The sequence below is a fragment of the Pristis pectinata genome, chromosome 5, assembly GCF_009764475.1.
Source record: "Pristis pectinata isolate sPriPec2 chromosome 5, sPriPec2.1.pri, whole genome shotgun sequence".
NCBI lineage: Eukaryota > Metazoa > Chordata > Chondrichthyes > Rhinopristiformes > Pristidae > Pristis > Pristis pectinata.
The window spans coordinates 19,616,085-19,639,365 of record NC_067409.1 but is presented as its reverse complement, the minus strand read 5'-3'; the positions used below and the strand labels follow the sequence as shown (position 1 = coordinate 19,639,365).

General features: G+C 41.7%; 1 protein-coding gene across 3 annotated transcripts in view; it reads right to left on the bottom strand.

Moving 5' to 3' along the window:
* The window catches only part of LOC127570908 (uncharacterized), a 105,355-nt gene that overhangs the window by 11,672 nt on the left and 70,402 nt on the right, over positions 1-23,281 (bottom strand). For 2 of the 3 annotated variants that reach the window (XM_052016830.1, XM_052016831.1), the window contains one exon: positions 21,343-21,417. The exons of the other annotated variant lie outside the window; for it this stretch is intronic. In XM_052016830.1, the coding sequence (XP_051872790.1) occupies positions 21,343-21,417 (75 nt within the window). The remainder of the gene's footprint in view (positions 1-21,342; positions 21,418-23,281) is intronic. 3 annotated transcript variants of the gene reach the window in all.

Genomic DNA, 23,281 nt, shown 5'->3' with positions numbered 1-23,281 from the left:
TTGAAGTTGAAGCAGTTGAAGCATAGCCATCTTCAGCTGCTTCCTTAATGACCTTCCCTCAATCATAAGGTCAGAAGGAGGGATGTTCGCTGATAAGTGCGCCACGTTCACCACCATTTGCGATTCCTCAGATAATGAAATAGTCCACATCCAAACGCAGCAAGACCTGGGCGATATCCAGGCCTGGGCTGATAGGCGGCAAGTAACAATTGTGCCACACAAGTGCCAGGCAATGACGATATCCAACGAGAAAAACCCAGTTATCGCCCCCTGACATTCAATGGCATTACCTTCACTGAATCCCCCACTATCCTAGGGGCTGCCATTGACCAGAAACTGAAATGGAGTAGCCACATATACAATGTGGCTACAAGAACAGCTCAGAAGCTAGGAATCCTGCGGTGAGTAACTCACTTCCTAACTCCCTAAAGCCTGTCCACCATCTACAAGGCTCAAGTCAGGAGGGTGAAGGAATACATTCCACTTGCCTGGATGTGTGCAGCTTCAACAACACTCAAGAAGCTCGACGCCATACAGGATGTAGCAACCCACTTGATAGGCACCCCATTCACAACCATTCATTCACTCCACCACCGATGCACAGTAGCAGCAGTTTGTACCATCTACAAGATGCACGACAGCATTTCACCAAGACTCCTAGATAGCATCTTCCAAACCCACTGCCTTTACCAGCTGGAAGGAAAAGGACATAAAAACATCACCACCTGGAAGATGCCCTCCAAGCCACACACTATTCCTTCACTGTTGCTGCGTCAAAATCCTGGAACTTCCTCCCCAACGGCATTGTGGATATACCCACAACTCAAGGACCGCAGCAGTTCAAGAAGGCAGCTCACCATCACCTTCTCAAGGGCAATTAGCAATGGGCAATTAAATGCTGGCTCAGCCTGCAGAGCCCATATCCCTTGAATGAATAATAAAAACAAATTCCTGGACATATTTTTTGTTAATTTACTTTTCAGGATGTGGGAATCACCAGAAAGGCCAGCATTTGATGACCATCCCTCTTTGCTCATGAGAAGGTAATAGGAAGCTGCCTTCTTGAACCAGTTCATTTTCTTCCTGGTGAGTGTAGAGCCACAGTGCTGTGTGATAGGGTATTCCAGTGACAATGAAGGAATTGTGACCGATTCCCATATCTGGATGGTGTGTGACTTAAAGGAGAACATGTAGATGATGGTGCTCCCATCCACTTGCTGCCTTTGCCCTTCTTGGTGGTAGAGATCATGGGTGAAGATACTATTGGAGTAGCTGAGCTAAGTAACCAAAGTGCATTCTGTCGGTGGTGCACACTGCAGTCACTTTGTGTCAATGGTGGGGATAATGAATGTTTAAGGAGGTAGATGGGATGCCAATCAAATGGACTGCTTTGTCCTGGATAGCGTCGAGCTTCTCGAGTGTTGTTGGTGCTACACTCATTCAGACAAAGGGAGATTATTCCGTGTAGTCTTATGATGGAACAACTCTGGGATGTCAAGAGATGATCCCTGGGATCATCTCAGGATACCCAGTTTCTGACTGCCACAGTAGTTATATTGCTAGTCCAATTGAGTTTCTGATCATTGGTGACCCCCAGATGTTGATGGTGGTGAATTTGGCAAGTACATGGAACTAGGATGTGGTGGCCATTACAGAGACTTGGCTGTCACAAGGGCAGGAATGGGTTTAGATGTTTCAAAAGGGATGGTGGGGGAGTGGCATTGCTAATCAGGGATAGTATTACAGCTGCAGAAAGGTAAGACGTCCTGGAGGGATCGTCTACTGAGTCAGTGTGGGTGGAGGTCAGAAACAAGAAGGGAGCAATCACCCTACTGGGAGTATTCTATAGACCCCCCCCCCCCCCCCCCAATAGCAACAGAGACACTGAGGAAGAGATCAGGAGGCAGATTTTGGAAAAGTGCAAAGATAACAGGGTTGTTGTCGTGGGTGATTTCAACTTCCCTAATATTGATTGGCACCTCCTTAGTAAAAAAGGTTTGGATGGGGTGGAATTTGTTAGGTTTATTCAGGAAGGACTGCTGACACAATATGTCAACAGGCCAACTAGAGGAGAGGCCATCCTGGACCTGGTACTAAACAATGAACCTGGTCAGGTGTCAGATTTCTCAGTGGGTGAGGATTTTGGAGATAGTGAGCACAGCTCCCTGACCTTTACCCTTGCCTTGGCGAAGGATAGGAGCAGACGGTATGTGAAAGTATTTAATTGGGGGAGGGGAAATTATGATGCTATTTGGCAGAAACTTGGGAATGTAAATTCCCAGATGTACTCAGGGAAATGCACAATGGAAATGTGGAAGTTGCATGGGGTTCTGGATAGGCTTGTCCCATTGAGGCAGGAAAATGATGGTAGAGTGAAGGAACCATGGTTGAAAAGAGATGTGAAATATCTAGTGAAGAGGAAGAAAGAAGCTTACTTAAGGTTTAGGAAGCAAGGATCAGACAGGGCTCTAGAGAGTTACAAGGTAGTCAGGAAAGAGCTTAAGAATGGACTTAGGAGAGCTAGAAGAGGGCATGAGAAGGCCTTGGCGAGTAGGATTAAGGAAAACCCCAAGGCGTTCCACTCGTATGTGAAGAACAGGAGGATGACTAGAGTAAAGGTAGGACCATTTAGGGATAGAGGAGGTAACATGTGCCTGAGGTCAGAGGAGGTAGGGGAGGTCCTTAATGAATACTTTGCTTCAGTATTCACCTGTGAGAGAGACCTTGATGTTTGTGAGGACAGTGTAAAACAGGCTGATAAGCAAGAACATGTCAATGTTAAGAAGGAGTATGTGCTGGAGCTTTTGAAAAACATTAGGATAAGTAAGTCCCAAGGGCAGGACGAGATATATCCCAGGATACTACGGGGAGCAAGGGAAGAGATTTGAGCCCTTGGCAATGACCTTTGTGTCCTCACTGGCCACAGGAGTAGTACCAGATGATTGGAGAGTGGCAAACGTTATTCCTTTGTTCAAGAAAGGGAGTACTTGGAGAAGCATAGTCTGATTAGAGATAGTCAGCATGGCTTTGTGAGGCGCAGGTCATGCCTCACAAGCCTGATTGAATTCTTTGAGGATGTGACAAAACACATTGATGAGGGTAGAGCAGTGGATGTGGTGTATATAGACTTTAGTAAGGCATTTGATAAGGTTCCCCATGATAGGCTCATTCAGAAGATCGGGAGCTATGGGATCCAGGGAAACTTGGCTATGTCGATTCGGATTGGCTTGCTCATAGAAACAGAGGGTGGTTGCAGATGGAGCCTATTCTCGCTGGAGGTCGGTGACCGGTGGTGTTCCGCAGGGATCTGTTCTGGGACCCCTGCTCTTCATGATTTTTTTATAAATGACTTGGATGAGGAAGTGAAAGGGTGGGTAAGTAAGTTTGCAAATGACACGAAGGTTGGTGGTGTTGTGGATAGTGTAGAAAGTTGTCAAGGGTTACAATGGGACATTGATAGGATGCGAAGCTGGGATGAGAAGTGGCAGATGGAGTTCAACCTGGAAAAGTGTGAAGTGATTCACTTTAGAAGGTCAAATTTGAAGGCAGGGTTAATGGCAGGATTCTTAGCAGTGTGGAGGAACAGAGGGATCTTGGGGTCCAAGTCCATAGATCCCTCAAAGCTGCTGTGCAAGTTGATAGGGTGGTTAAGAAGGCGTATGGTGTCTTGGCCTTCATTAGTCAGGGGATTGAGTTCAAGAGCCACGAGGTAATGTTGCAGATGTATAAAACTCTGGTAGACCCTGGTAGAATATTGTGTTCCGTTCTGGTGGCCTCACTATAGTAGGATGTGGAAGCTTTAGAAAGGGTGCAGAGGAGATTTACCAGGATGTTATCTGGATTGGAGAGCATGTCTTATGAGGATAGATTGAGCGAGCTGGGGCTTTTCTCTTTGGAGTGAAGGAGAATGAGAGGTGACCTTTCTCTTTGGAGCAAAAGACAATGAGAGGTGTACAAGATGATAAGAGGCATAGATTGTGTGGACAGCCAGAAACTTTTTTTCCCAGGGCAGAAATGGATAATACAAGGAAGCATAATTTTAAGGTGATTGGAGGAAAGTACAGGGGGGATATCAGAGGTATGTTTTTTACTCAGAGAGCGGTGGGTGCGTAGAGGAAGATACATTAGGAACATTTAAAAGACTCTTAGATAGCCACACAAATGATAGAGAAATGGAGGGGTATGTGGGAGGGAATGGTTAGATTGACATTAGAGTAGGTTAAAAGGTCGGTACAACATCGTGGGCCAAAGGGCCTGTACTGTGCTGTAATGTTCTATGTTATTACCAAACATATTTGTGGCACAGGTGCTACTTGGCACCTCTCAGCCCATGCCTGAACATTGTCTTGATCTTGCTCCATGCAGGCATTAATTGTGTCATGTGCCGAGGAGTTCCGAACAGAATTGGACATTGTGCAATCATCAGCAAACATCCCCACTTCTCGCCTTGTGAAGGTAGGTCATTGATGAATTAGCCAAAGGTGATTGAGCCTGGGACGCTGCCATGAGGAACACTTGCAACACGTTAGGGGCTGGGTTAATTGACCTGCAAAAACCAGAACCATTTTACTTTAAGCAAGGTCTGACTCCAACTACTGGAGCTTGTTTGCTTTGATGCCTACTTGCAGTTATACCAGAGCTGCTTGTTATCACAAGCAACAAACAATCTGCTGGAGGAACTCAGCAGGTCGAGCAGCATCTGTAGAGAGAAAGAAATTGTCAGCGTTTCAGGTCGAAACCTTGCATCAGGTCCCAAAACAACAATTCCTCTCCCCTGACAGATGCTGCTTGACCTACTGAGTTCCTCTAGCAGATTGTTTGTTGCTGCAGATTCCAGTATCTGTAGTCTCTCGGGTCTCCTGCTTGATACCACACTTGGTCTTGAAATCAAGAGAAGTCACTCTTACCTCACCTCTGAGGTACAGGCTTCTGGATTACTCATCTGGTAAATTAACCTCTGTTCCACCATCATCCCATGACACATTTCTTAAATGCTTCCAATTATGTTTTCCAAGTTGGACAAAATCTTACCTCCGGTATGTACCACTGCTTATGTGTACATAACTAAATCTTAGCAGGAAAGACTTGTGTTTATTCTCCACCACCAGAAATAGAGCTAATGCATACTGGAACTCACAAGTTGCTTCACGGTACTGATTACCAATATCCTCACCCATTTAAAGCTGGAAACAACTCACAATTGGTTTTGAAATATTGGGGGGGAAATTGGCCAAGGAATGGACAAAACTAATATGGCATTAAGTAATCTATAGATGGCCTAATCAAGCTTCATGCCTCAATTGGGCCCCAAGATTGGACAGATGCCACAGCAACCATCGCGGCCTCAGCTTGCAACAAGTAATGCACAGGTGCTGCGATCTTCATCAGTTCTGCCTGTCTGCTAAACAGCAGCATTTGTTAATCAACATGGCTAAATTGATATCCCAGCCAGAACCCTCTGAGTCACACATGTTCTCCAATCTTCTGTACACTGTATCACTTGTTTTTCTGTTACAATGAAGATCATAAACTATTGATCCAATTTCTGTTGATGTCATCATGTACGTAAATACAGTGTAAGATGAATCACAATGGGAAATGTCATGTCCCAATTCTCCGGTGGTCAGGCCTTCCACTGGAAATGGCTGCAAGTGCTTCAACAATAGGCAAAATGCTCTTTTATGCACAATTTATGCTTCTAAAGGGCACACTGCTTTTTTTTCTAATCCTGTTTTATTAGCTAAAGTATTTTGGTATTGGTATTGATTTATTATTGTCACTATGTACCGAGGTACAGTGAAAAGCTTGTCTTACAAACCAATCGTACAGGTCAATTCATTACACAGTGCAGTTACACTGAGTTAGTACAAAAGTGCATTGATGTAGTACGGTAAAAACAATAACAGTACAGAGTGAAGTGTCACAGCTACAGAGAAAGTGCAGTGCAATAAGGTGCAAGGTCACAACAAGGTAGATCGTGAGGTCAGAGTCCATCTCATTATATAAGGGAACCGTTCAATAGTCTTATCACAGTGGTGTAGAAGCTGTCCTTAAGTCTGGTGGTACATGCCCTCAGGCTCCTGTATCTTCTACCCAATGAAGAGGAGAGAAGAGAGAATGTCCCAGGTTGGGTGGGGTCCTTTAATTATGCTGGCACTACACCAAGACAACAAGAGGTAAAGACAGAGTCCAAGGAAGGGAGGCTGGTGTCCGTGATGTGCTGGGCTGTGTCCTACAACTCCCTGCAGCTTCTTGCGGTCCTGGGCGGAGCGGTTGCCGTACCAAAGCCGTGATACATCCAGACAGGATGCTTTCTATGTGCATCGGTAAAAGTTGGTGAGAGTCAAAGGAGACAAACCAAATTTCTTTAGCCTCCTGAGGAAGTAGAGGCGCTGGTGAGCTTTCTTGGCTGTGGCATCTGGTGTGATTTAACCCAGGACAGGCTGTTGGTGATGTTCACTCCAGGAACTTGAAGCTCTCAACCCTCTCGACCTCAGAACCATTGATGCAGACAGGTGCATGTACACCGCCCCCCTTTCCTGAAGTCAATGACCAGCTCTTTTGTTTTGTTGACATTGAGGGAAGGTTGTTGTCATGACACCATTCACCTAAGCTCTCTATCTCCTTCCTGTACTCCGACTCATCGCCTGTTTGAGATACGGCCTACAACGGTGGTATCCTCTGCAAACTTGTAGATGGAGTTAGAGCAGAATCTGGCCACACAGTCATGAGTGTATAGGCAGTAGATTAGAGGGCTAAGGACGCAGCCTTGTGGGGTACCAGTGTTGAGAATAATCGTGCCAGAGGTATTGCTGCCTATCCTCACTGATTGCGGTCTGTTTGTTAGAAAGTCAAGGATCCAGTTACAGAGGGAGATGTTGAGTCCTAGGTCTCGGAGTTTTGGTGAAAAGCTTGCTTGGAATTTTGTATTGTATTTGGTTTTATAGTATTTAATCAGAATTGTCAAGCTGTGGTAGGAAGACAGTTCTCAGTCATCATTCAGCAATCAATCCTGAACACAATGCAATGCACGTAACAAAACTGAAGCTCAGCAAACGCCATAAAGTTTCCCCTCACCAACACTGCAACCCCGTCCACAGATTGACTCAGTAAGTTTGTGAATCGAATAGCCAAGCCACAAAAAGCGGAAAGATCCCAGGCTCAGTCCTTTGTCTGTTCTGAGTTGGTCTGAGGTGGTGGCATTATGCCCATGAGATAAGCGAGAAAAAAATCAATCAGGATTCCCATTTCTATCTAAGAAGTACTTGCTTGAAATGTACAATGCCAAAATTAGGTTAGGAGTGTGTTGGCTTTACTGGGATAAAAACAGAAAATGCTGGAAAAACTCAGCAGGTCAGGCAGCATCTGTGGAAAGAAAAAGTTAACTTTTCAGGGCAAGGACCTTTCACCTGAAACATTAACTGTTTCCCTTTTCATGGATGCTGCCTGACCTGCTGAGTTTTACCAGTAATTTCTGTTTTTTATTTCAAATTTCCAGCATCGGGAGTTTTTTTATCTTTATCTAGCTTTACTGGATTTCTATGGGTCAATTAGGCTATCAATGGTCCTGGTAAAGAATCAGAGATATATATTCTTTGTACGCAAGCTTAATGTATCATCATTAATGTTCAGAGGTATTGCTTCAGCTAACCAGCTGTTTAAACTACTATAAAAGCTAATCTCACAGCAGACGGTTTATGTCATGATTATTGCATAAAATCTGCTGAACCAAAAAATCCTGTGAAAGCTGATTTTTTTTTAAAGTAAATTTTACTGGCCTGCCCAATTGCTTTTCACATTTACATGATTACTGACCAATTGGTGAGCTATATTTATATTAAATATTCACAGTAGCAAGCAGTCAGTGAGACTGCACCAGGGGATATGGCTGGTTGCCATTCAAAATCCTTCAATTTCACAAGGTGACAGCAGGCAATAAAAATACCCCTTCCTGTTACAAATTGAAAGCTGACATTGCATCCTTCAAGGATGGTAACTTTCCAATTAAAGATCACCAGTGTATGTAGGAAAATCAAAGGCAACCAGTCATGATTTTTGATATCCCTCATGGAAATCATTCCATATATTTATTTTTCTCTTCATCTTGTTTGACCAGAATGCTGTAATTGTGTTGCTTTTATCTTTATGCCCCTAAGAAGTAAATTTATTTCAGATCTGAATGTCAACATTTTGACATAAGGAAGTTTTTGATAAGCCCACTTCTTGTAACCTTTTATTCATGAGCAGAAAAAGATAACAAAGAAGTATTAAACTGCAGCTGAGGATTAACTGCAGTATGTTGAAGACTGTGGGATAGAAAAGCAAATACCCTGTTAATTACAATGTCATACAAGTATCAAAAATGACAAATTCCATTAGCCTGATCTTCATTTCTACTGAACACAAGTATATGAGATCATGTTTTTTTAATCATCTATAATTCTTTCACTATATAATTTACATTTTGCATCTCTCCTCTTCCTCAATTACCCATTGTTATAATCATATGAGGGAAGAAAATGAGACTATAGCAGGTAGTTCTAATTCAAGAAAAGGATGATTGAATGCCTTGCACTGTATAATTTCCATGATTCATTCCAACCATCACACTGTGCTTACTAACCCACAGTAAGTCCCAGCTAAGGAACTCAATTTTAAATTCTCAGCCATTGTTAAATCCCTCCAGCACTGGCTACATCACTACTTCTGAATTAGACGATATTCTGAATTAACACTATATTCTGCAATCTTTTTTTTAACTTTTGTTCTTGTGTATGGAATGATCTATCTGGATGGCATGCAAACAAGAGCTTTTTACTGTATCCCAATACATGGTGACAATAGTGAACCAATTACCAATATAATTATTCCACTGTTCCTGACCATGCTTTCAGTCACCAAAGCTCTCTGTTCCTCAGCTCTGTGCCTCCTTACATCCCATTCCTCCTTTTGCTTCTTAAAACTTCTCTTTAAGTAAGGTTTCAGTTAGGTGCCCAAGTATCTCCTAATGTGGCTGGTGCCAAGTACTGTTTGACATCGTTCCTGTGAATAGCCTTGAGGAGTTTTGCCATGTTAAAGCTCCCGCATAAACACAAGCTGTTGCTGTTGCTGTTGTGCAACTTTATTTCTATCCTTTGTTAATGCCACTTGTGCACAAAATGGAAATGTTATTTTCCCTAAAGCTTCTGGCTTCTGTTGCCTGCACAGAGGTTGACACTATATGAAGAATGATGGTCATAAACCTCCTTCATGATCATATTCACAACAATTTAGTTCGAAAAAATTATGTTTTTTTAAAAAATGTTCTTCTAAAGATGTTGCTGGTGGTTTCACACCTCGGGAAAGCAGCCAACATAATCAAAGACTCCTCCCACTCCAGACATTCTCTCTTGTACGCCCCTTCAATAGGGCAGAAGATACAAAAGTTTGAAAACACGCACCAAGGATAGCTTCTATCCCGCTGTATAAGGCTATTGAACGGACCTCTTGTACGATAAAGATGAACTCCATAATCTTCCATAACCTCGTCATGGCCTATTGTCGACCTGCACTGCATTTTCTCTGTATCTTTAACACTATATTCTGCACTTCTTTATTGCGTTTCCCTTGTTACTACGTTGTGAAATGATCTGTATGGATGGCATGAAAAACTAAGTTTTTCACGGTATCTCAGTACATGTGATGATAAACCAATTACTAATTACCAATTACATGTTTTGGGAAGGAATGTAGATTACAGATCATTTTGATTGGAGTTACAATCAATCCTTAATCTTTAGGTATCAATCAGAGATGATCTTCATTAAAAACACCATATTGCTCTACAAATAGGATGAATTAGTCTTTGGTGATCACTTGAAATCATTTGAGGGAATTGGGAGCCTATTTTATACCATACTGTAGATATGTAGAAAAAGGTACATTATCTAATTCCATGCCTCAAAATCAGAAAATAAACTGTAACTGATGATGGCAAACTTTATTCCAGGCAAAGCAGATCTTTCTCAACTCCAAAATGTGCTACGTACCTAGGCCAAATTCATTCATTACTGGGTGTTAAGACGTCATTACATATCTCCTTAATGCTGTTTTGTAAAACTCTTAAAAGACTGTGAAACTTATTAGCACCAGTTGAAATACATTTTTTTGAGCTGCCTTGTGTTTTGTCATTGTTTCAGGAACAGTGGGATGTTACTGGTACTAGAAAGGCTGAAGAAGAGATGTACTAGAATGGCTGCAGGGATGAGAGACTTCAGCTGAAAGGTTAGAGTGGAAAAGTTGAGGTTGTTCTCCTTGTATTCACCAATTACAGGCACAGGAGATAAACAATTATGTAATAATAAATCGACCTCTGGTATCTGATGAACTGTGACTGACCAGATCAATACGAGCAGTGACTTTTAGTTTCGAAGATTTGGTTTCACACCATTCTATGATTTATCTTCATGATGTGAATGGAAAATAAATATTTGCATGGTATAAATGGGTTCCCAATTTACTTATGGTCATTTCAAGTGATCACCAAAGACTAATTCATCCCACTGTAGAGCAATATGGTGAATGTTTCCACGAAAATTATTCTCTGGTTTGTAACTAAAGCAGAAATGAAATGCTTAAAAAGAGGGAACTTTGGAAAAAGGCTTGGAATTAATGGAAAGTGGTGCAGTGAAGAACATTAATACCACTTCTAGGAGCATTTTCTATGATTCCAGCAAATTTCTCCATCACAGAGTGATAGAGTTATACAACACGGAAACTGGCCCTTCAGCCCAACTGGTCCATGCCGACCAGGATTCTCATCTAAGATAGTCCTACTTGCCTGTATTTGGCCCACCTCCCTCTATACCTTTCCCATCAATGTAGCCTTTTATGTGTCTTTTATACATTGTAATTGTACCCACCTCTACCACTTCCTCTGGCAGCTCGATCCACATGACCACCACCACCTGTGTGGAAACAATTGCCCCTCCAATCCCTTTGAAATCTCTCTCCTCTCACCTTAAACCTATGCCCTCTAGTTTTAGACTCCCCTACCCCAGGAAAAAGATAAGGTGAATGGTCACAATCTATGTCTCTCATGATTTTATAAACCTCTTTAACCCTCGGCCTCCAACACTCCAGGGAAAAAAGTCACAGCCTATCCAGTCTCTCCTTATAGCTCAAGCCTTCCCAATCCTTTAACATCCTCGAGAACTTTTTCTGCACCATTTTTTGTAAATTCAGGGAATGGTTTTAGCACTGAGCTAAGACAATGTGCACTCAACACAGAGCCAGCTAACTTTTGGCCAATTTTAAGAATTAACATGTCCAATAATTCAATTTGGTAAGAGTCTTTAAACATGCAATTGACCTCACTTATTATCTATTCACTGCTTTCATGCAATTAACCAGGATGTCTAAAAGCCACTGATCCAATATAACAAGTGCACTTACAAGGTAAATGAACATGGGAAATCATGACCCAAAATTTACAGGCCGGATGACAACAGGGAAAACAGGACTTTTTAAGTCAACATGCTGGAAAGGATCAGAAAAAGAGCACATTGAGCTTAAATCTAAATTCAATCTATGCGGCATTGAGGGTGCTAAAGGAATTATTTTTCCAGTCGCTTTTCATCAAGCGGTAGATAAACTTATGTTACTCCTCTGAGCCTTCATCAGAAGGCACAGATAGTAATACTATACTGCACATTTATATAAAGCTTAATTTCAAGCACAGATTGCAAACCTCAAATGAGATCTCATTTAATTAATTATCTGGCATGAACCAAACATTTTCCATTGTCAGCTTTATCAATGAATTAGCCCTTAAATCTCATTATGGTCTCAGGTAATTTAGTGAAAATCTCTTTCATGAATCCAGCAGAATCCATTTAACCTGGGAGTAAAATTAAGCTAATACCATTCAGCTATGGATCATGTCTAATTGAACCAGACAAAGAGAATAATTCTTGCTTTTTGAACCCTTCGTCTTTTTTAATGTATTGTTTGGAATGCAGGAATCACTGGGACGTTCAATATATTTTGCCCATCCCCAATTGCCCTGGATAAGTTAACAGTGGGTCACTACCTAGAGCCACTGCAGTACCTTACAACTGAATGGTTTGCTTGGCCATTTTGGAGGGCAGCTAAGAGTCAACATGTGGCTGGATGTCTAGAGTATTATACAGGCCAGACTGGGTAAAGACAGCATATTTTCTGTTCTGGAGAACATTAGAGAACCAGATGGATTCAGGAGTTTCATGATCGCCATTAATAAGATTTTTTTTCAGATTGATATAGAGATCAATAGATTTTTTAAATATTAAGGGAATCAAATGATGTGGGGTTAGGGCAGGAAAACTGTGCTGAGGTAAAAGATTAGACTTGATCCTATTGAATGACAGAGCTGGGACAAGGAGCCAAATGAGCTCCTTCTCCTTCTGTTTCTTCACATTCTTAATTTCCACAGCTATCATCATGGGATTTGAACTCATGTCTCAGGCTTTATCCAGGTCTCTGGATTACCCGTGCTGTACCTTAACCATTGTACCACCACTGTACCTGGTAGTATTTGACAAACAATGAACAATCTACAAAATGTAATTTGTCCACCGTACTTCCAAATGGTTTTAAAAGCACAAGGGTAAACAAGATGAGCCAGCAAAAATCTGTGAAAAGCAATAAAGGTCAGCAAGCACAAGGATGATGGGTGAATGGGACCTGCTGCCAGCTCGAACCTGGGCAGGAAAGGGGACAAAGGAACAAATGAGAGTTTCAGCAACAAATAAACTGAGACAGAGGTAGATTTGGGAGATATTACAGAAATGGAAATAAGTGTTTTCAGTAATAGTGTCGATGTGTCATCTAAATCAGAGTCAAATATAACACCAAAGTTGCCAATGAGAGGGATGGAATCAGTGGACAGGGAATGGGCCTTTGAGATAAGAATTGAAGATAAAAGCTTCAGTCTCTACCATGCAAAAGATGTACTAATTGAACTTTTTCAATATTTAAGCATGTGAAAGGGGGCTTGAAATAAAAATTATGACATTGAGAAAATGAAAAACATGGAATGGTTAACAGACTAATTAAAAGTAATAGTTGTGATTAATAGATTGAATTGTCAGAAGGGTACACTCCAGAGATTAGTTTTTGGTCACTACTTTTGTTTCAAATATACATCTTAAGTAGTCCAGAGTAAGCAGTAAATCTCCGGCATTTGCCGATGATGTGCAGCATACCATGATAAAAGCAATTCTTCAGGATATCAGACATATGGTGAAATGGATAGATCTTTGAAGGAAAAAGCAAGGAATTGGGAGCATGAAATCGTGGAAGGTACTAAGGATGTTTGTGAACAGAGAGAATTATCAGCTCAAAAATATATCTCTTTGGAAGCTCAAACAATGATTGATAATGCCATAAAAACAGAAATCACAAATGGGAAATTGAGTATAAGAGTAGGAGAAACTATAGCAAATGTTCATCAATAATAATTACTTTATCAATATAATAAAATAACAATACTATTAGATTCCTATACGTATATAAATTGGATACCCCAATATGGAAAGAATATTTGAGCCATGAAGTCTTTGCACCATGGATCTGCAAAGACGCTGTCAGGGATAAGCAACCGCAGTAATGGGCTTAAATGAAGATTTTTTTCCAGAGTGTGTGGAGTTTCAATAGCATGAATAGGAAAAGATGATTTCTTCTATTTGAGTGAGGTCAGTGAAAGTGGATCACCAACTTAATATTACCATCAAGAGAACAAAGTAGAGAAATTAGAAGTCTCTTTTCCTAGAGAATCTTTGAAGTGTGAAATCCATTGCCAAAGGATCTAATAAAGAAATGAACCTGCATTTATATATACCTTACATTACTCCTGAAGTTTTAGAGCAGAATTTTTCTTATAGTTATTATTGTAATACAGCAATCAATTTTAGCGGAGGATACTCCTACAGACAGCAATGTGGCAATGATCAGGTAATTTATTTTAGTAATACTTTCTAAGGGACCAATATTAGCCAGGTCACCAGTAATAATATGCCTCCTCTTCGTCCCAAACAACGCTGTGGGATCTTTTATGTCCACTCAAAAGAAGATAAAACCTCTGTTTAAATCTCAACCAAAGAACAACACCCTTGATAGTATACAATTCCTTCAGCAAAGCGCTGTAATAGCAGCATAGAATTTGGTACAGGCTTTTAACCCATACTATAATCTGAAGAAAGGATGTTATAAATTAAGCCACAGGTGACCCAACAATAGCTGAAATGGATATTTGCATCCTTTCATGAAAAAAGGAAATAAAATTTTGAAGCAGATAAAGGCAATTGTTACTGAGAAAGTAATTCTCTAGTAAATGCTAGCACGTATTCCTGGGCGTTCTGGAAGTTTCAGCTTCCTGGGCGTTAACATTTCAGATGTCCTGTTATGGGCCCAACACATAGTTGCAATCACGACGCAGGTGCAAAAATGCTCTACTTTCTTAGAAGCTTAAGGAGGTTTGGCATGTCACCAAATACTCTGAGAGACTTCAACAGATGCACTGTTGAAAGTATCCTGACTGGTTGCATCATGGCCTGGTACAGCAATTCCAACGCAAAGGAAAGCAAGAGGCTGCAGAGAGTAGTGGACGCAGCCTGGTCCATGACAGGCACAGCCCTCCCCACCACTGAAGGCATCCACATGAGGTGCTGCCTCAAGAAGGTAGCATTTATTATCAAGGATCCCCACCATCTGGGTCATGCCCTCTTCTCACTGCTACTGTCAGGCAGGAAGTACAGAGGCCTGAATTCCCACACCACCAGGTTCAGGAACAGCTACTTTCCTACTACCATCAGGTTTGAGAACAGACCTGCACAACTCGATTCCTACCTCAGCAACATAACACTATGGACCACCTCTTGCACTACCTGTACTTGTGGTTGTGTTCATTCATTCCCACCCTCCCCACCCCCCAAGAACTTCCTTAATTCAACAATCAACTCAATCAACTCTTTCATCATGCTGAAGTTAAGGCTAGGTTGTTGTTTTGTTGTTGAGGTAGATCAGCCATGGTCTTCTTGAATGGTGAAGAAGGCTCAAAGGGTCTGACAGCCTACTCCTAATTCTTGTGCTCATATGTTCAACTGACCATAGACTCAGAATGACCAGTTGGCTGAGTTTTAGGTCCAGATATGTGCAAAGTTGTCAGGACTGTCAGGCAGGCTATCACGGTCTTGATGCCGTATGCAACAAGTTACGTATATGATGTTCTGTTGTATTGCCATCACTTGTAGACTAAAATAAAAATAATACCAGATATGACTATCCCTATCATTCAAAACATCATATTCTAATCTTGCCCATTACATTAACAACGAGTAGTCCTATTAACCATTATTTATGTATAATTTGAATACTTTAGAAATGCTTGGACATGAACCAAGTTAAAGTACATTTTTCCTCCTAGTGGGTACAAGGGCAGTAGTAGATCTGAAAAGTTTAGGAACTGAATGAGTAGAAGGATGAGTAGGCAGTGAATCTGTCACTTCAATCAAAGATTAAATCAGCATGACTAACTTGAAACACTACGTTCTGTATTCTATTCTTCCTTTTATTAGCTCAATGTAATTATCTATGGCATGATCTGTCTGGATGGCATGCAAAACAAAAGCATTTCACAGTATCTCGGTAGGTGACAATAATCAACCAATCCAAAAGTTTGGCAGCTGGGGTTCTGCATCCAATAGCAAATCTTTCACTTCACTACTACATTAATCCTATAGTCAAAGCTTCTAAATCTTCGTTCAAATTTATGCCAGATCTGAAAGACAATAAGGTTACAACCAGCAGAGCTGGGGTATGTGGTAGGGTGATGGTGCTGGACCAGTAAGATACTGGACCAGTGATCCAGAGACCTAGCCTAACAATTCAGATACCCAAGTTCAAATAAGTTGATCTTCATTTTTTTAAAAAATTCGTCATTAGAAATGATGATCACAAAACTACCAGGCTGTTGTAAAAACTCATCTGGTTTGCTAAACATGCTGCAGGAACATGCTGCAAGATACCTCTTCTGCTTTTTCTTCTTGTTAGGGAGTTCCTTAGAATCAAAGATGACTTCACACCAGTTTTGTGGTTCTGAGGTGACTAATGAGGCCAATGTGAAAACCACAGACTCTTCCACAGATGGGCCAAGGGTTGCCTGACAGGGGAGAAGAGTGATAGTTTATGAGGTACTGCACTCCTTCCGTCCCTTCTGCAGGGTTCCTGTGTGCTCCCAATGCGTGTTCCAAATACCATCTTGAATGCTCATGTTCCACTTTGAGCAGTCATGCATCAGATTCCCAGGAGTCAGCTGGGATGTAGCATTTCTTCAAGGAGACTCCAAACACGTCCTTGAACCTTTTCCTCTGTTGACCTGGTAATCTCTTCCTGTGACAGAGCTCAGAATAGAGTGCCTATTTCTGGAATCTGTTGTCAGGCATGTGAATCGTGGCCTGGTAGCAAAGTCACTGTAGGTTGAACAGCTTCTCATTAGTTCCGAAAAGTAGCTCCTCTGCTGTTAAGGGGGTTCGTTGGAGGAGAAGTGCAACACTGCAGTGAGAAAGATTGAGAAAAGTGCTGAGGCAACAATGTAGCCAATGTAACTAGGGTCTCAATGCTGGGGATATTGGCCTATGAGAGGACATATATGTTCTTTTATCCTTTCAGTGAATTTAGAGGATTTTGTGGCGTCAGATCTCAGAAGTATACAGGAGGGCAGAGATCACGGCTGCCCATTGTACCATAAGTTTTGTGCTAGGTCTGATACCTTGATCTTAAATACCTTTTTCCACAGTTGACCAAAGGCTGTGCTGGTACATCAAAGGCAATGGTGAATTTCATCATCAACATTTACCTTCACTAGGAGCTGGCTCCTGAGATATGGGAACCATGTGTTCCAGGGTCTCAGTGTGAATCTTCATTGTTGGAAGGCTGTGCGGTGCAGGGGCAGGTGGGAAGAAGACTTTTGTCTTGCAAATGTTGAACGTAAGGTCCATCCTCTCGTATGCTTCACTGAATGAGTTGACGATGGCTTGGAGCTCGCCCTCTGAGTGTGTGCAAATGCAAGCATTGTCTGCACACTGCAGTCGACCTTGGTTCTGTTGTGAAATTGCTGTAAGTTGAATAGCTTCCCATGAGTTCTGAAAATAGCTTCCCTGTCATAAGAGCTTAGTTGGAGGCAAGGTGCAATGCTGAGTCCAGAGAGCACAGAAACAGGCCCTTCAGCCACTGAGTCCCCACCAACCATCAAGAATCCATTTACACTAATCCTACATTAATCTCACTCCCTCTACATTTTCATCAATTCCCCCAGATTCCACTTCTTACCTACACACCAGGAGAATTTACAGTGGCCAATTAATCTATCCACACACCTGTAAGAGGTGGGACGTAACCGGAGCACTAGGGAAGAACATGCAAACAGTAATACAGACAGCAGGTCTCTGGCACTGAGGCAGGGCTCTACTTGCTGTGCCACTATGCTGCCCATACCACTATACCACTCTGCAGTGAGAAAGGTTAAGAAAAGTGCTGGGACAATAATGCAGCCTTGTTTTACACTGGTCTTCGCTAAGATTGTTTCTGTTGCATACCCCATTGATTTGTATCGTGGCTTGCACACCATTGTAGAGCAAATGAAAAATGGAGACAAATTTCTGCAGGCAGCCAAATTTGAGGAGGGCATGCCACAATCGTTCCAATCAACGGAGTCAAAGACATCAGTGAGGTGAAACACAGCCTTGCATTATGACCGGTGCTACTCAATGCATTTTTCTTGATATTCTCACGGTATGAAGATCAAGTCCACCATGTCTCCAGGTGGACAGAATCTACACTGTGATTCTTCGAACAAGTCTTTGACCACCTGAAGGAGGTGGTTGAGGAGGACCCTGGCAATAACTTTCCCTGTGGCAGACTCAGCAGAGAGACACCTTTGTCACTACCACAGTCAGACTTGTATCTTTTCTTGAAGATGGTCATGATTATGGCATCTGAGGTCCCCTGGTATATCTGCCATGACACAGACATTCTCCAGATATAGACAATCAGATTGTGGATTTGTGAAACTCTTCACTGTCCAGTTTTAGGATTTCAGTGAGGACACTGTCTGCTCCTGAAGCCTTATGACTTGTTTAGTTGGGATACAGTCTTTGAGATGTTGTTGGTCTGAATAGTTTGCTGCAGGTTGAAGGCAAAGGTGCTCAAGAGAGTCACGGTTGAGATCTTCATAGTGCTCCTTCCAGCAGGCATTATCTGCCTCTCTGTCCCTGAAGATTTCACCACTGTTCTTGGCTCTTATTTGGGTGGAGCCCTGGGGTTTGGCCATGGGTGACTTTTACAGCACTGAAGAACCAGTACATGTCTTGATTGTCAAAGTTGTAGAACCTCCTGGGTTTTCTCCATCCCCCATTTTTTCCTTCGCTCCCATATTTTCTGCTGGAACTCTGTCTTCAGATGTCTGTAGAGCTAGTTCTTTTCCCTTGAATAAAGATGGAGCTTCATGGGTTTCCTCCGGGTGCTCCTTCCACATCCCAAAAGATGTGTGGGTTGATAGGTTAATTGACAATTGTAAATTGCCCCTAGTGTGTCGATGAGGGTTAGATTCTGGGGGAGTTGATGGGAAAGTGAGGGGAATAGAATGGGCTTAGTGTAAGATTAGTATGAACAGGTACTAAATGATTGATATGAATTCATTGTGTGTACCAAATACAACAGACCAGGTTGAAGGAGGTGCACGTGAATCTCTGCCTCACCTCGAAGAGCTGTTTATGTCACTGGAGAGTGGTGAGAGAGGAGGTGAAGGAACAAGTGTTAGACCTCCTACGGTTGTGGGGGAAAGTGCCAGGGGACAGGGACGGTAGGGTGGGAAGGGATGAGCACACCAGGGAGTCACAGAGAAAGTGGTCGCTTCAGAAAGCAGCGGTGGGGGTGGGGGGAGGAAAATGTGACTGGTAGTGGGATCCCATTGGAGCTGACAGAAATGGCAAAAAATGGATGCAGAGGCTAATGGGGTGAAAGGTGAGGACCAAGGGAACTCCATTTCTATTCTGTCTGGGGAGAGGGGTGGGTGAGAGCAGATGTGCAGGTATTGGAGGAAATGTGTGTGAGGGTTCCACCAACTACTGCAGAGTGGAAGACAAGTTTCTGGAAGAGAGCATTTCAAAAGTCAACAGAAAGCATCATCTTGAGAACAGATGCAATGGAGATGGAGAAACTGAGAAAAAGGGATGGCATCCTTACAGAAGACAAGGTGTGAGGAGGTGTAGTCGATATAATTGTGGGACTCAATGGGTTCATAGTTGATACTGGTGCTTTGTTTGTCTCCTGAGATGAAACCAGAGAGATGCATAAAAGGAAGAGAAATGTAAGAGACTGTCCATGTGAATTTGAGGGCAGGGAGGAAGCTGGTGGCAAAGGTGAGAAAATTGACAAGTTCCACACGAGTGCAGAAAGCAGCACAGATGTAGTTGTTGATGTAGCAGAGAAAAAGTTGGGGAAGGGTGCCAGATTTGGAACAAGGACTGTTCCACGTAGCCATCAAAAAGACAAGCATAACTGGGGCCCACGCAAGTACTCATGGCTATACCATTGACTTGTAGAAAATGAAAGGAATTGAAAGAGAAGTTGTCGAGGGTAGGACCAAGTTTTTCCAGGTGGATAAGAGTGTTAGTGGAGGGGAACTGGTTGGATCTTTGTTCCCATAAAAGGCGAGTCCATAAGACCTTCCTGATGGGGGATGGGGATATATAGAGACTGGTCGTCCATGGTAAAGATGAGGCGGTTGGGACAAGGGATTTGGAAGTTAGCAAAATAGTGGAGGGCATGAGAGATAGGTGGGGAGAGTCAAAGTATTAAGGGGTAAGTTTAGTGGGGCAAGAGCAGGCAGAAAAAATTGGTGTACCAGGGCAGTCCTGTTTGTGGAACCCAGGTAAGAGATAGAAGCAGGCACTGTGGGGTTGGGCATTATCAGGTTGGAGGTTGTGGAGGAAACATCTCCTGATGTGATGAGATCTGTAAAAGTCCAGGAGACAGTGGCCTGGTGTTCATACGTGGGGTCATAGTCCAGGAGAAGGTATGAGGAGGTGTCCAAGAACTGCCCTCTCCTCTACAAGGTAGAGGTCACTGCACCAGACCACAATGGCACTGCCCTTGTCTGCAGAATACATCTGCCCATCACCAATATACCAATCCACCTGGGTTTCTTCTCCCTTGGTTCATATTTCCCATCCGCTTCCCCACATTCCCCCGCACCCGCCCCCCCCCCCCACCACGGTTCCATCCGCTCATCATCCCTCTCTTATTCCATCTTGTTCCATCTATCACCTACAAGCATCTCTACCCTCCCTGTCTGATCTTCTACTCATTGCTGCCCCCACCACCATCACCACCACCATATCTATTTCTACCTATCATCTGTCAAACTCTATCTCAACACTCCACCGTCCCCCTCCCTCACCTGGCTCCATTATTTAAACAACCCCCCCCCCCCACCATCCTCATTTGGTTCTACCTATCACCTCCCTGCCCCTGTCTCATCCCTCCCTCTCACTTCTATATAATGGCTATCTTCCCTCTACACCCTCTGTCCTGGTGCAGGATCTGAACCTGAAACATTAATCATCCCTTTGCCTCCACAGATGCTGCCTGTCCCATTGAGTTCCCCCAGTAGATTATATTTTGATCCAGATTCCAGCATCTGTAGTCTCTTGTGTCTCTTAGGCACTACGCATTTTGACGCTGGAAGGTCAGGCACACTACCATGGAAATGCCAGGTTCATTTTCTCAACTACCACAATTTCACCTGAAAATAATCACCAGTAAGATCTTCTCCAGATAAAATTGAATTTTGCACACAATGCTTAAAATGTGGGCACTTCACCATCTAATTTCTATGCTCTAGTTGTCATTGATCTGAATGGGGAACTACTCCCTGGTGCAGGATCTTTATGTAGGTTTCCCATGATACAAGAAATGTCAATAATTTTGTTGGCAATTCTCTGCGAGAAAACCCAGGCCAATATCTTTTCTGTACCAAGTGCTAATGGATTATTATCCAGAATGCATATTTCACAATTTTGAAATGATTCTATGTTAAAACTTAATTCCTAAAATATTGTAGAATATTCATCTATGACAGTACATGATTTCTTAACTTTTATGAAACTGTTTGACCTATGCATTAATATTTAATAATGCCTCAAAAACTCATAACTCATGAACAGATAATTATAAAGACTTGAATATGTATATATTAAATATTTAACTAAAAATGCAGCATTCTGTAAAATCGTTAGATGTACGTTAGGCTACAGATATACTTACAGATTGACGATATTTGTTGTGCTTTCTAAAATACTTTTGAGTATATCAAGAGAAATAGAAGTTGCACGAAGGTCCCTAAAAATGAAAAAAAGGCTATTAAACTTACAAATTTCTGACAATGTTTTAAATATAAGTGACCTGAGAAATATCTATTACATCTATCACATTGATTTTGTGCGCATTCTGTACGTATGTGTAGGAATGTACATATTTTATATGTACATACAATTGTATATATTGTTTCAAGACAATAATGTTATATACTCCCATATCTCTTAATTCTTATTTTTCTTTCCAGTTCTGCAAGTTTCCAGGCAATTCAGTATCTTCAGACAGTATCTGCAGACAAGAGTTACGGTTGGCAACCTGTTCCATTAATATAACCTGAACAGCAGGAAATGCATGACTGCAATGCAAGATACATTTTCCTCAATCCACTTGACATTCTTTCTCTCTCTTGTAACAAAGTCTGTTTCATGTTTTTCAGAGTAACACAGCAAAAATTAGTAGATACACAAATCTATTTTTGATCTTTCCTCTGCAATGAATCACTTCAATTTTAAAGTGAAATAGCATGTGCATATACAGGTGACCCCCACGTTATGGGGGGGGCATTCCTAATGCACAATTTCCCATACTGCAAAGCCACATCATCTGTGCATGTATCAAGAAATGAGAGTTGAAAAAAATGAATTCTGTGTTAATTTACTTATGTTTTTCTACACACAAATTCTGTAACAGCAAATTTTATTCCATATCTCAAATTTTTGGTTCGTGATTTGTGAATCCTGTAAGGGTGAATTTCCGTGAGTCAAATCAGGGGTTGCCCGTACAATTAATCCAGAGACCTGTTTCTTCCCCTGAATAAAGCTTATGTGATTTGCTGAACGAATTACATAAATCCATCTCATTCATCCTTTGACTTTTCACCATGAACATAGAGTAACTTCTTTTTTCAAACTTGAATGTCATTTGCAGTTTTCCCATTCCAATATAAAATTCTGGGGTTTGAATAAAGAAGACAGGAAAGATGAGATGTTTCAACTTGAATACATTTATTCAGGGCTGGTCCAATGACATAATTGTCAATGACATGGAGGGACAGGTTTTAAAACTGTTAATGGTGTAACTGACTTTAGGCTATAGTGTAAAACAAACAATATTAATGCAACTGCCTGTTATAATTTTTTGCCATTTTCACTTCCATTACGTTCAACGGTGCAATGGATTAAGATGGCTGAATCCATATAGCCCATTTTACATCTTCCCCCAAAGTCAAATTCCTTTAAAAGCTACTATACCCTCTTTTCCGACACCTTACAAAACTGAAATTACGGAAAAAATTTTAGGTCTTAATCCTTATCAGAAAGGCTTGATAGCAATAATCTATGATTTAATTATGAAAATACATCCAGAATCACTGGACAAAATTAAGAATGAATGGGGAAACGAACTCCAGACATCTTTACCTACAGAGACATGGAAGAAAATTCTTCATTTAGTTAATACATCTTCAATGTGTGCCAGACACTCTTTGGTACAGTTTAAGGTAGTTCACAGGACCCATATGTTAAAAGATAAGCTAGCTCGTTTTTATCACCATATAAATCCTATATGTGACAAATGTAAATCGAATGTGGCTTCTTTGACACATATGTTTTGGTCCTGTCCTCTTTTGGAAAAATACTGGAAAGACATTTTTAACATTATCTCAAATGTATTGAATATTGATTTACAACCTCACCCTATCACTGCAATTTTTGGATTACCAAGGATAGAGTCTGGCCATTTATCTGCTTCCACTAACCATATGATTGCCTTTGTTACATTAATAGCCAAACCATCCATTTTGCTTGAATGGAAGGATCCAATACCCCCTACTACTTTTCAATGGTTCTCTCAAACTATATCATGTTTAAACTTGGAAAAAATTAGGAGT